General features: G+C 30.9%; 1 protein-coding gene across 1 annotated transcript; it reads left to right on the top strand.

Annotated features, from left to right (window-relative positions):
- The first annotated feature begins 12,404 nt into the window (after positions 1 to 12,404).
- On the top strand, positions 12,405 to 14,208 carry LOC127252646 (uncharacterized). Its single transcript, XM_051276923.1, has 4 exons — positions 12,405 to 12,560; positions 12,670 to 12,963; positions 13,088 to 13,743; positions 13,983 to 14,208. Exons 1-4 carry the CDS (start codon positions 12,405 to 12,407, stop codon positions 14,206 to 14,208), a joined length of 1,332 nt encoding a protein of 443 aa, XP_051132880.1.
- The last annotated feature ends 301 nt before the right edge of the window (positions 14,209 to 14,509 follow it).

Genomic DNA, 14,509 nt, shown 5'->3' on the forward strand with positions numbered 1-14,509 from the left:
GGTTATTGTAGTTATATAAAATATGATCTGAAGTAATAATATCAACAACAACAGTACATTACACATGGTATTGACCTATTAAAGTGTCTTCTAAATACTCGTTTCGGTAGAACATGACTCATAATGTACTCTCATTGTTTATCTTAAATCACATCTATTTATGCGGGTATGTAATTTTTTCGTCGGAGTTGTTACAGTAAAAATACGAGTATGTTGTAATGTTCAGAGTGTATATTCATTGATACCAGAGATATACATAATTCGAGTATGATGGTGTATATTCATTATGACCAAAAGTGTATGTATCTAATAAAAAAAGTTGCGTGTTTGTGTATGAAAACATTCATATTCATATACATGTATAATTTTTATAAACAAGGACATTTAAGTATCTATCAAGAATTTGTGATTGATGGTTGTTGGATCAAACAACTAATAGTTTATTATATTATACCCACTTTCTCGGAAGTTAGCGTGCATCAACGAATATTTCTAAAATAACGTACGGGATCACATATTCATAAATTCAAAGGTGGATGAGAATGTCAATTAAGATAGATACGACATAACAAATCATGTGGTGAATCTTACTAGATATTTTGGAGTTAGTGCATAACTAATGATGCATGATATTTTTTGTATTGTGATTGTCCGTGCAAGCATTTTTTATAGTAGGAAGAAACTGCGAACAAGAAAAAATATGTTAAAAGGTATATAATAAGTAAATGTTACACATTAGATATATTGGACTCTCTTATCTATGAGGAAAGAATTAGTAATTAATGTATATATGGAATGTGTCCATCAAAACTTTCAGAATATGTTAATATATATAAAATTACTTATAAAACATATTCCTCAATACGAGTACATTAAATCAATTCAAAAGTATGTAACTTAGTGAAATACAGGAACAAATATCATCATTGAGAGTATCTGACTTCCATTTAGGGGTCTTTTGACACCCAACCATGATTGTAGCTAGCTTAGATGGCTATAGCTTTAAAAAATCATTGCAATTTTTTCGAATATTAATATTTATCAACCAATAATATTGAAATGATCATTGAGATAATTTATTCATATGTTCAACGGTAGAAGAGAATGTCACATAAAATAAGTTTGACATAACGTATGTGTTGTAAATTATGCTAAGAGATATCAATGATTTAGTGGATAATAATGAGATATGTCTCGGTCTCTACACTCTTTATTGGCTTTGTCCATATTAGTATTTTATAAACTAGAAAAACATCCCCAACAAACAAATGTATGATATGAGGAGTAAATATTATACACAAGACATAATAGGACTATCCACATTATAAGTAAGCAATTGTCATTGAGGTGTACATTGAATGTGTCAATCGATATTTTTAGGACAGTATGATGAGTACACATATTTTAACTACATGTCGAATATGTATTTAGTTACTTATAAAGCTTGTTCCTTAATAGGAGTACATGTAATCGTGTCAGAAGTATGTAAATTAGTTAAATGAGGAATATATATCTTCATTGGGGGTATGTTGTTCAAACTTAGGGATTTCTTCACATCCAACTATAAAATATTGTGAACCGAAGAACTATAGAGAATTATTCAACAAAAAACCTTATTTCAACTTCATCACCAATTCTAAATGACTGGGACTTGATGTCAAACATATTCGCAATCACCTATAATCAATGCAAAAATAGTTTCTTTTTCAAACAATTATAAATGAGCGGCCATAGTTTCTTTCAACTTTTCAAGAATCTCAATCTTGGTTACGGACCTCATCTTCCCCTCGAACAATCTCGAAAAGCTTTCACATGCTGTGACGGCATTCTCAGATACATACAAACCTTTTGTGTGCAAACCAAGAACTACAAAGAATTCTTCAATAGAAAATTTTATTTCAATTTCATCGCTAATTTTAAATAACTGGGACTCAATGTCAAATATATTCACAATTTCCCACAACCGATGCCAGGGTAGCTTTATTTTCGGACAATTTAGAAAATGTCCAAACGGCGTGAGTTGTAGAGCTTTCAATTGTTTGTCATTCATTCCAACTTTAAGTTTAGCCATATTTGTATAGAAAAAAGATATAGAAAATTTGAAAGTAAGTCCTTTGTATTCTTTTTCGGGTCTGCCATCATTTCAAAATAAAGACATGTCTTCGTGAGTATAAACGATACAAATACACGTTTATGACATAACTACGAAGGTAAGTAATCTTTTAATTGAGGCATATAAATTAACAATCTAGGCACACCAATGAAGAGACTCGCAAACGATATAAAGAACAAATACAATTTTACTAATCGATAAAATAAATACATCTATAACCAACGCCATAACAGAAACATTGTCCAACACATTAGTATTTATAAAATTAACCGACAAGAACAAATTTTCTACGGTATTCGAAGAAAACAAGGAGCACCGCCCGCTTTACATCTCAATCATTTTACTATAAATGCAAAGCTACAAAAATACAAATGAAGGTAATTCTATAAACAACAAGATCATTTGTAATTTTCAACACATAAAATAACTCATATTCGACCCGATGGTGAGATACGATGTTCAAAGTAAAATACGGTCACTGAGGCTTCTATAAACCCGACCGACGCATAAATAAAATCGATCCAAGCACACCATGAACTCAAAATTTCAATCCTACAAAAAATATAAACTTTAACTTACTTTTTCGAACTTTATTTTGGGTAGGAGGTCTTTTTCGACATATCGAGTAAAAACAGAGCTTTGGGTGATGAATGAAGACTTCTGATGGTGGATAAAGTTCTTTCAGAGAGGTTCGGTGGCGATTACTTCAATGAGGGCTTCGACAACAAGGGAAAACGTGCGAGGATAAGGTTTGAAAGAGATATAACATCAATGACTCGGATGGTGGATTCTATTAAGATTTTATTTTGTTTTTGAGCTTAAATTTTTTTAGTACATAAATAAAAATTAAGCACATAACTATAACATTTCTTGGTACAACATGATAATTTTGGAGTACAAAAATAGATAATGTAGGTTTATATAAAAACAATAAGAGTACATACAATATTCGTCATATTATATGATAATTTTAAGGGTAAAATGGGCATTAAAGAGTAAAGTGTAATTGAAAATAAAAAAAATAGAGAGTGCAGTCAAAGTACAAAAGTAGAACTGAATTTATATATGATTTTTATGTCGGATTTAAATCCAAGTGTCCCTTAATAGTGACAAAAGTTTGAATGTAATTTAATGGCAAAATCCTTAAGTTATTCACAATTGGTTGTGAGTTCAATTTCCACTTAAATTATTTAAATAAAGGATTTGCCAAGCACAAATGCCACCCTAATATTAGTCTACAACTCACCTTTTGTTTTACTATACAAAGTTTTATTTATCCTTTGGGTATTATAAATTTCTTATTTATATATTTCTTTGTATAAAATATATAATAAAAAAGATATTTATATAGATATAAATTTTTAATTCATCAATATTTACTAACAATAGTATTTTCTTTTTAAGAAAATATCATAACAAAATACTTCTTTTTCTTTTATAAAACTTCTATCTTGGAAGCCTAATAATATTTGGCTGAGGAGTACGAATTTTATTTTATTTGTAGGTAGTATTTTTTTTTTGTGTTTTTTATTATTTTTAGTAAAAATATATATATTTTATGCACACACTGGTTTGTTGATATTGTGTTTTTTATGAAACAATTTTTAATAAATTGAAAACTCATATTAAAATTTTGTAGACCTCATTATTTTTTATCACATACCGTTTTAAGTTTTTATAAAAATATGTATTTGTTTTATAAAATAGTTTGAAGAGATATTTTTTTATATGAAATATATGAAATTGTATATGTAATATAAAAATAATGAGTGTGTGTAATATATTAATTTTTGGAGGGATATATGTTGGTTTAAAAAACAAAAAAAAACACAATAATATTGAAATATCTTTCTATTCAAAACTAATTTATCCATGTTACTATTATTTTTATCTATTCAAAATCAATCAATTTATTTCTTTATAAATCAACCTATTTCTTTTTAGTAGTAATTGGACTTTTACGTTACTTAATTTTTTTTGCAATGTATATTTTATTACAATAATATGATTTTAAAGGTATAATCCATTAATCCTTCTATGTAATATATATATATATATAAAATAAAATTTACGTGTAAAAGATAAAATAATATATATACATATTGTGCCGAAAATTATAATGATAATACAAAAATAATAAATATATATAATATATTATTTTTTTTATGAAAAATGTGTGAATTTTTTTGTGCAAAAGAAAACACATGTTTCTTAGTATTTTAGGAATAGTAAGACTGTTTCTTTTTATTTCAAACACTAAATTTATATTATTTAGAATGTATCGATTTTAATACAAATATAACAATTTTTATATAAAATACTCCCCCCGTCCGTCTCAAAGGGTCACCCGTCCGCCTCAAAGGGTCATATTTACCTTTTACGTCATTGTATTTAACATTAAAAATATCTTTAATTTGTATAATTTTTTTTTACAAATATCATTCTATTAGTATTATAAGAAATTAAACTATTTTTATAATTTTTTCTTAATTTATACTATGTCTTGATATAATCATTAATATTTATCAACACGCAAAAAGTAAATGAGACTATTAGAGCCGGACAGAGGTAGTATAATTTAAACTAAGGATGTGTTCTTTTTTGAAAAACTTTAACATATTTTTTTAAAAATTAATATATTATAAATATTTATTATTTTTATATTATTTACATAATTCACTACACTTCACATATAAAAAATACCATTTCAAATCATTTCACAGAACAAACACTGTAAATATCCAATAAAAATCTAAAATTAAAATTAAAATTTTAAACTCAAATAAAAACTAAACAAACCTTAAGATTTTGTTACTAAGAAATTGTGAAAACATTTTATCAAATTGTGATGTCATTTGAGTAAAATAATTATGTTATTTTCAAAATATCTATAGAGAAATAATATATTTTACTAAAAAATATAAATATTTTTATATTGTTAGTAGTATAATGCATAAAAGAATAAATTAAAATTTTTATTAAATAAATATATTAATTTTAAAATACAGCAAAAGAGCTATATTTCTGTTTATTATTCTAAGTAGGTGTGTTTGTTTTAAAAATAACATTTTGTTTGATCGTTGATTTCTTATAAGAAATAGAATAATATACTATATATATATATATATATATATTGAGAATTTTATTAGTAAAATATTATTTAGATAAGCAACCACATGTTTCTAAATTTTTAATATTCCATTCGTTTTATTTTAATTGATATTTTTTCTATTTTTGTTTATCTAATAACAATGGACACTTTTTGTATTTTGGGTACAATTTACTAAGTTAAAAGATATTTAAAAAATATAAATTAATTTAATTAACTATGTAACAATTGACACTTAAAATCTCTTTATTTCTGTATCTCTCCTTAAAAAAACTAATATTTTTATTTATATTTAAAATTCCACATCTTTTATAAAATTAGTTAATTATAAATAAATAAACGTATATTATATGAAATTTTATTCTCTATAGAATGACATATATTGTATATATTTTTTTATTGTGATATAATTTTTAGAATATTTAAAAACATATTCTAATTTTTTTAATCATATATATTAAATATATTTTAAAACTACCAATATTTTTAATTATGTAAAAATAATAAAATAATATCACAACTCACTAATATTAACGAATTAAATATCATTATCTTAAATATCGTATCATTTGATAAAATGATCAATTGTTCTAGGACGAAATGAATATTTTTTTTTAAAATGAGACTCATTTATAATGGTTTGTTTCTATATTTCATAAATAAATAAATATATTTATATATTCAATTTTTTTTTTTCTTTTTTTTTTATTTTTTTTTGTTTATAAAAGTAATTTATAATATATAAAATTTTATTATTTATAAAATGATATCTATATTAAATACTTTTCCCCTCACGTTTCATTATGCCATTTTTTTTTCATAGGTATTAAAAAAATGTATATTAAAAAATTAATTATATTTAATTTTGCTGATGTGATAATTGTAATATATATTTATTTATTTAGTATTTTATGAGTAAATAGATATTTAGACAAATAATCTATGTATTTATTTGTAATAATACTATTTTTTTAAAAATATATATATATATATAATTTAAAGTATTTATAACAATTTATTTGCAATTACTTCGAATACTCTTTCCGTCTCACTTACCATGTCCACTTTTCTATTTCCTATTTTCCACTTATTCTGTCATTTTTCTTTTTTGGGAAAAGAATAATACACTTTAATCTCGTTTTTAAATTTTAGATTTATAATTTTTTAAAAATTTTAATTAGACTAATTAGTTATTTTAATTTTAATATAAAATTATTTTTATTATACGATTGTTGAGTAAGAAAAAAACAATGTGCAGGGTTTTCGAAAATCGGCCTAGGGTTGTGGACTGGTGTATAGTTCAATGGGCCTGTTAATGCAGTGAGATCCTAAATGGGTCTAAATATAAGCCAAACGGCCCAAGTGTTATTAAGAAATGGGCTTTTTCGGGAGAAGCCTGTGATTAGGATGAGACGGCCGATACGAAGGTTGGTCAAAAGAGGAGGTCGGGCGAAGAAAGATGAGATGGCCGATACGGAGGTTGGTCAAAAGGAGGTCGGGCGAAGAAAGATGAGATGACAGACATGGAGGTCGGACAAAAGGAGGTCGGGCGAAGAAAGATGAAATGGTAGACACGGAGGTCGGACAAAAGGAAGTCGGGAGAAAAAAGATGAGACGGCCGATACAGAGGTCGGTCAAAAGGAGGTCGGGCGAAGAAATATGAGATGACAGACACGGAGGTTGGACAAAAGGAGGTCGGACGAAGAAAGATGAGATGGCAGACACGGAGGTCGGACAAAAGGAAGTCGGGGGAAGAAAGATGAAACGGCCGATATAGAGGTCGGGCGAAGAAAGATGAGATGACAGACACGGAGGTCGGACAAGAGAAAAGGTCTGTTAATTGGTCGGGCGAAGAAAGGTCTGTTAATTGGTCGCTTAATTAAGCGACCTGTTAATCGCCCGATCGATTGGCCGGTCATTTGGTCAAAAAGTAGTTCAGTCGTTTGAAAGGGCGGACAGTTGGTCGCTTGATTGGACGACCAATGAATCATCTGGACGAAGGGTTGTTCAGCCGTTTGCAGGGACTGGATGGTGGTCGCTTGATTGGGCGACCGATGAATCATTTGGACGAATGGTTGTTCAACTGTTTGAAGGGACCGAATGGTGGTCACTCGAATGGGCAACTGATTAGTCGTTTGGTCTAGCGACCAGTTAGTATCTGGATTGGTCGGTTGGTCAATCGTTGGGTTATTCGGTAGATTCAGTCGGTGGATGGTCCAGACGGTTTCTCAGTCGGATGGTGATTTATGATCCATCTGAAAAGACGGTTGAGAGAAGTTACAACCGGCGAGCGGATATGAAGGCACGACCGGGTTGTGGCGGTTGACATAGGTTTTAAATAGGTCTGTTCATGACCTAAAGAAACCATTTTCAATCGGTCGGCCTGCAATCTGTGTAAAGTATGTTGGGCGGTTGAGTAGTCGTTCGGGACCAGCCGTCCATTTAAGGAGGTAAGGTGCCCAGAGGCGGTCGGTCGAGCCAGTTGGATTCTGTAACTGGTGGGAGCGGTTGGTGAAATAGTTAAAACACTTGTTAATGGAGGAGAAATTAGTGGGCGGTTGACGGCGGTTGTTGTAATCGAACAGACGACGGTTCCAAAACGTTTCTTTAGGGACTATTTAAAGATCTGGATCTATTATGGAAAGGTATCTTCAATCGACAATCAAATTCAAGGAATTTCTTTTGGGATCACCATTGTACTTTTACAGTCTGTAGTATTTATTTTCCCATTTTACTTATATATGGTACGGTGTCTAGGGATTCTTAAATCTTAGTCATTTTATTTTATCAAATTCGAAGATAATCTCTATTTTCGGATTTTATTTTTTATTGTTGAAAATTTGCATCAACAACGATAATTATTTTTCACTAATGTTTTTTTAATTATTTACTAATTATACATCTTCTAAATTTTTGTATTTACTGTAAAAGAAGTCAGGATGGAAGGAGTATAAATTAAGAAAATTGTGTTTATTTGGATTTATCAAAAATTTTATTATTCACCAATTTTTTTTCTTAAAAATATCAAATATTTTTTATATTATATTAAAAAACAATTTCACATTAAAAATTGCACATTAGTACATATTTATATAATATCAAATAATTATTCAAATAAAAAAATTAATATTCAAATTTTAAACTCCCAGCCAAACACGTTATTAGAGTTTATTCACATAATTTTTTCTCCTAAATATATCAAATCAAATTTTTATTCATTTTAATTTTTTTTATATTATTTTATAAATCTTTTTCATAGCAAAAAATATAACATTAATATTTATATATATATATATATATATTCCTGTAACATTTCATAATTATTCAAATTGAAAAATTTTACTATCAATATTTAAATTCAAAATTCGAACTCCAACCAACACATTGTTAAGTTTATTCACTAAAATTTACTTCCAGAAAATATCACATTAAACTTTTTCTTTTAAAGTACTTTTAGCTATTTATATAACATAAAATTTATTTAAATTAAAAATTTTATTATTCAAAATCCAAATCTAAAATCTAAACATACAACAAAATACGTAGTTAGATTTTATTTATCGATTTTTTTTTTCCAAAAATATCAAATCAAATATTTATTTTTTTTATCTTTATATTATATTAAAATTTAATTTTACATTAAAAAAATCATCCTAATACATATTTATATTATATCAAACAATCTAATTAAATTTTTTAAAAAAATATTATTCAAAATTCAAACTCTAACAAAATATACCTCGTTAGAGTCTATTTACTAATTTATCCTTTTATAAATATTCAAATTAAACTGTTTTTTACTATTTTTATTTTATATTAAAAATTAATTTTATATTAAAAAAATTGTATTAATATATATTTATATTAAATAAAAAAAACTATTCAAATCAAATTTTATTATTATTCATGCAATTTAAAATTCAAATATTAAACCAAAATTGATTAATTATGGAATATTTTTCTAATATTAAATTTAAATTATTTTTAATTTTGTTGAAAAACTAAACAAAAAATATATATATATATATTTTAAAACTATTTCACTAAATAAACAAATCCATTGAATTAGTTAGATTTAATTGTAACTAAAATTTGTTAATTTTTAGTTTTTTTATTTTTATTTTTATTTTGGAAAATGAAGTAATTGAATGAGACAATTAAAAAAAAATTTGTCAATAAAAAAACGTGTCAATAAAATAAATGGATGTGTTTGCTTTGTATTTTGAGTTTAAGATATTTTAATGGATGTGTTTGTTTTGTATTTTGAGTTTGAGATATTTTTTTATGTTAGTTATAGAAAAAGCGTATCGATAAAATAAAAATAATATTTTTTGAAATTCTTAATTTTTTAGCTGATATATATTATATATTTTGCTTAAATATAGGTATATATTACATTTTTTATAATATAAAAATATGACAAAGAAAATAGTTTGATGACCGCACATAAGTTATATACTTTGTTCATCCCTTAAAATTATACGGTTTTAACTAAGTGTGGAAGTTTAAAAAAATAATATTTTAATAAAGAAATAGAAATTGAAAAAGCAAGTTGAAGATATAATAAAAAATTCATTAAACAATATTTTCTTGTCTTATCTAATTTGTTTCATTTAGCTTAGGTATCAAATTTTAGGTATTTTGTAATTAATAAATAATTAGAAAGTGTATTAGTGAAAATAATTATAATTTAATAAAAAATAATTATTGATTAAGATTAAGATAACTAAAATTTTTAATTAAAATGAAAAAATTTTAAATTTTAAAATGTAATTAAAATGTATAATTATATTTTCAAAAAAAAAAATGACAAATTATGTGAGACAAATGAAAATAAAAAGAATAAACAAATTAAGTGAAATAGAGAGAATATATAAGTAAAAAATAAGTTGAATGTTAATTAATTGAAAGTGTAATTTAATTGCAGTGAGGAAATAGTATTATGACTACATAAAAATTTTAGGCAAAATTGCCCGAAACCTCACCGTGATTTCGAAACTCCGCATAATTCCCCATATGCTTTAAAAATTGCGCCACAAACCCTTATGCTTTATAGAACTATGCACACTCGCCCATTAGTGGAAAAATAGTTGACAGTGTTAAATTTTGACACCGAATGGTCGTTATGCCCTCGCATATAATTCACCCTACCCCTCCCTAAATTGATCCCATTCACCCCAAACCCAAACGTTACAGCACACGACCTCTTCTCCCACCGACGGACCCTATCCACGTTGTCACACTCTCCGATAGTGCACCGGCGAGATTCACCGTTTCCGAGGCCCGACACGAAAAAACATCTCATACCCATTTCTTGTCTAAGATGTGAAGTTAGTTGTCGACTCGATTTAATTTGTAGGGCTTCGAAGCCTATTCTTTCTGTGAGAGTCGCTGGCGGCCTGGTGGGACCTAAGATGACGAAGGTTGGGATGTTCGGTAGGGGGTAAGTTCTGATTTCACTTCTTCTTGCCGATTTTTGCACATTGCGTTGTTTTGCCTTATCGATTCTAGGTTCTTTTTCCCTTTTTTTTTTTCGTCAAGCAGTAACGAAACAGAAGTGAGTTTAGGAAAATCGTTTATGGGTTTAGAAAATAGTTCTAGTGTGGGATTTAAGGAAGATTTATTCTTTATAGGCATTAGTAATTTTGTGAGATTCGAGTGCAAGGCCCTGTCTCTATCGAATAAAGGTTTCTATATATTATTGGCATCTCTTTCTTGTGTGAGGACCGGTGTGAATGGTCTGGATTTGTATGGGTATAGAAATATTTATTTTTGTAATCCAATACATTTTTGGTGGTGATATACGTGGTTGGTTAACTCTTTCTGTACACGTGCAAATATTACGTCCAAAACGATGAACTTCATTCCGAAGGTCCATATCTACATGTGGTTAGGGGGTTACATAGATTACGATGGACCTTGTAAGCTCTATAGATCTGGAGAAGGTGTGCTATTTCCAAATATCGATGAGGAACATATTTATTATAGATCTTTTCTTCGGATGTACGGGTAACCATGGTGCGATTGTACTATACCGATAAGCCTTGCCCATCGAGACTCATGGATGGTAAGTGTTGCACTACAAAAAAACAGTATATTTGTAACGGAATTCCGTCACTAAAGGTCACGTAGCTAACGTAATTCCATCATTAATTCCGTCTCTAATATCATTAGTAACGGAAAAAGTGAATTTATAGATGAAAAAATCTCGTTACAAAAATGATATTTTCTTGTAGTGTCGGTACATAGAGGGAGACGAGGACATAATGGATATGTTTTGGGTGCTAAGGCAACATGAGGCTATCAACATCATGACCGAAGATGCATTATTTCCCACCGAGGTGTGTGACCGGCATTGGCAAACAGTCGGAGGGGGGAGGAAATCCTTGCCATTGATTGGTATGGTTACATTCCAAGTGATGCAAATTGTCCAGTAGTCTTATCTTCCGAATCTGATCCATGTATTGGCAATTCGGAGGCAAGTGAAGAATTGAGACGCCACAAGGGTAAAGGTGTGGTCTCGGAGGGGACAACAGTTCATTGAATGGGACTTAGTCGTCATATGACGAAGATGATGAGGATGAAAATGAGGCTGGTGGTTTTTTCTGGAGCTGGGGTTCACAATGATTATGATGATGATGATCTCTGGGATTATGAGCAGCATGGATTTACATTTAATGTACATGTTGACGAGGACATATTTGATGCGTACGATGATTATAATGATGAGGAAGACAAGACGATTGCGACGACGACGATGATGATGATAATCATGATGATGATGATGAAATGGGTGATGATGACCAGCACGGAGAGCAGTCTCATCTGCACAGCAACAATGTCAAAGACCCCGTGGAAGAGGGGCCTTCGTGGCTGACTATTATGATGATTTGGAGACCAGCTAATGGGGGAATTATGGCGACGAGGCTAGCTACAAATACAAAGATCAATTTGACGTATGGTTCGGGTTGCATGATGAACAGGGCACCTACTACGGTGAAGTGGAAGAAGGGACTGCCCTGAGTAGAAGGCGGGCAACGGAGGTGGGAATGAACGGGAAGAGAGTGGGTTTGCTGACGAGATGGATTTGAATGAGGACTCGGACAAGACCAGCATTGGTGGATGTTATTCGAAATCCGACCATAGCTCGATAGGAGTTGAAGGATCCTTCGGACAATGAAAATGGTATTGAGGCCTTTGAGGTTAGCTAGGAAAGTAGAGGCTGGCAGCGGAGCAGGACAGCGAGGAGATCGAAAAGGAGTGAAAATACTGAGGGAGAAGAATGATGGTGCAGTGAAGATAAAAGTGACGCTGCAGGAGGCATCGACACACCCCGGGGTCCGATGGCGATGCGTCTCCTAGATATCACGAATGGGACGAGGACACCGATTTCGGGTGCATGGATCTGAAAGTTGGTTTAAAATTTGCAAATTGCTGAATTTTTAAGGAAGCATTGAGGGATTGGGCGGTCAGAAAAAGGTGGGATCTCACATTTGTACGGAGCGAAAAAAGTAGGATAACAGTTGTGTGCAAGAAAAGGTGTCCGTGGCAGATCCATGCCTCATGCGTAATGGGCGGGACAACCTTCCAAATCAAGATGATGAAGGGAGAACATAGTTGTGCACACCAGACCGACAAAAAGCAGACATATTTCAAGTACATTGGAACAAGGATAAAGGACATTGTGACTGATAATCCTAATATCAACTTGCCGGCTTTAAAGAAGAAAATTCGGAGGAAGGTACGGATTGAAGTAAGCCTCTACAAAGTTTACCGTGCAAAGAACTATGCACTTGAGTTGATCAAAGGGTATATGAAAGAACATTTCACTCGCTTGTATGACTATTGTGCAACTGGTGTGCAAGCACAACAATGGAAGTACTTGCATTCTTGATGCGGATCGGTCAGTTTCGCCTCCCACCCTTGAGAGGACGTACTGCTGCTTGGCAGTTTTGAAACAGGGATTTCTTGACGGATGTTGGGCAATCATCGGCCTAGATGGATGTTTCTTGAAAGGGCTATATAAGGGTCAACTGCTCACGGCCATTGGTAAGGATCCCAATGAAAACATATACCCCATGGCTTTTGCATTTGTGGAGATGGAAAAATTTGAAACATGGGATAGGTTTTTGGAGCAGCTTATGTGGGATTTGAAGGATTGCAGTGACGGGGAGTGGGCTTTCCTTTCAGATAGACAGAAGGAGCTGGTCGAGGCAATGACAGCCTGGACACCTAGGGCCGAGCATCAATTATGTGTCCGAAATTTGTATAACAACTTCAAGGGGCAGTTCAAGAGGTTGGAATTAAAGAAATTGTTCTGGAAAGCAGCGTTTACTTACAACATTAAGGAACATGAGAAGACAATGCGTAAAATTCAAAAATATGACACACCTCATGGCATTGGCGAAGAGGCTTACGACTGGTTGAGTGACATTGCGGAACATCACTGGTGTCATGCCTATTTCCCGGTAAGGACAAAGAGCGATGTTTGGGGAAACAACATGTGTGAATCTTTCAATCGGTATATAATGGATGCGAGAGATCTACCGATTATCGAGATGTTCAAATGGATCCGCCAAAAGTAGATGGTGCGGATCCAAGTAAAATGGGTAGGAATAATTAAATTTGAGGTGTGCGCAAATATATTGAAGAAGATCAAGACTCAGAGGGCTTCAGTTGTAACTGTTTTTCATCGTGGGGTGGAGGGGACAACTTTGAGGTTATGCATTACACTCGTAATCATATTGTGTACCTTGGCAGTCGTACTTGCACTTGCGGGATGTATCAGATCGCCGGATATCCATGCTGCCACGCTGTTGCTGCAATAGATTACCATAGATTTAAAATTGAACACTATGTCGATAATTGTTTTAAGAAGGAAACCTATTGTCGAGTATACAGTCATAGCATAAACTCGGTACTAGGCATGCATGCATTTGAGGAATCATCACTTGGCGCAGTCGCACCTCCTATTGTAAAACCATGAACAAGTAGACCAAAGAAGGCAAGATGACGTGATGGCAACGACGATGATGTAACTGGCAAGGCATTACGCCGTGGGTTGACTGTCACTTGCTCTAAGTGCAAACAACAAGGTCATAACCGAAGGCGTTGTAAGATTGTAGAATTTTCCTTTAAGGTACAAGAAGGTTATTTTAACTGTGGTTACTTCAATGTTATGATATAGTTTTTATATATTCTATGAATTAATACTAATAGGAGATTGCTGTCCCTCGGCCGGAGAGAAACAAGAAAACGACTTCCATGCGACGTAAAGGCCAACATGT

The sequence above is a fragment of the Andrographis paniculata genome, unplaced genomic scaffold (genome assembly GCF_009805555.1).
Source record: "Andrographis paniculata isolate CXL003 unplaced genomic scaffold, ASM980555v1 Contig12END, whole genome shotgun sequence".
Lineage (NCBI taxonomy): Eukaryota > Viridiplantae > Streptophyta > Magnoliopsida > Lamiales > Acanthaceae > Andrographis > Andrographis paniculata.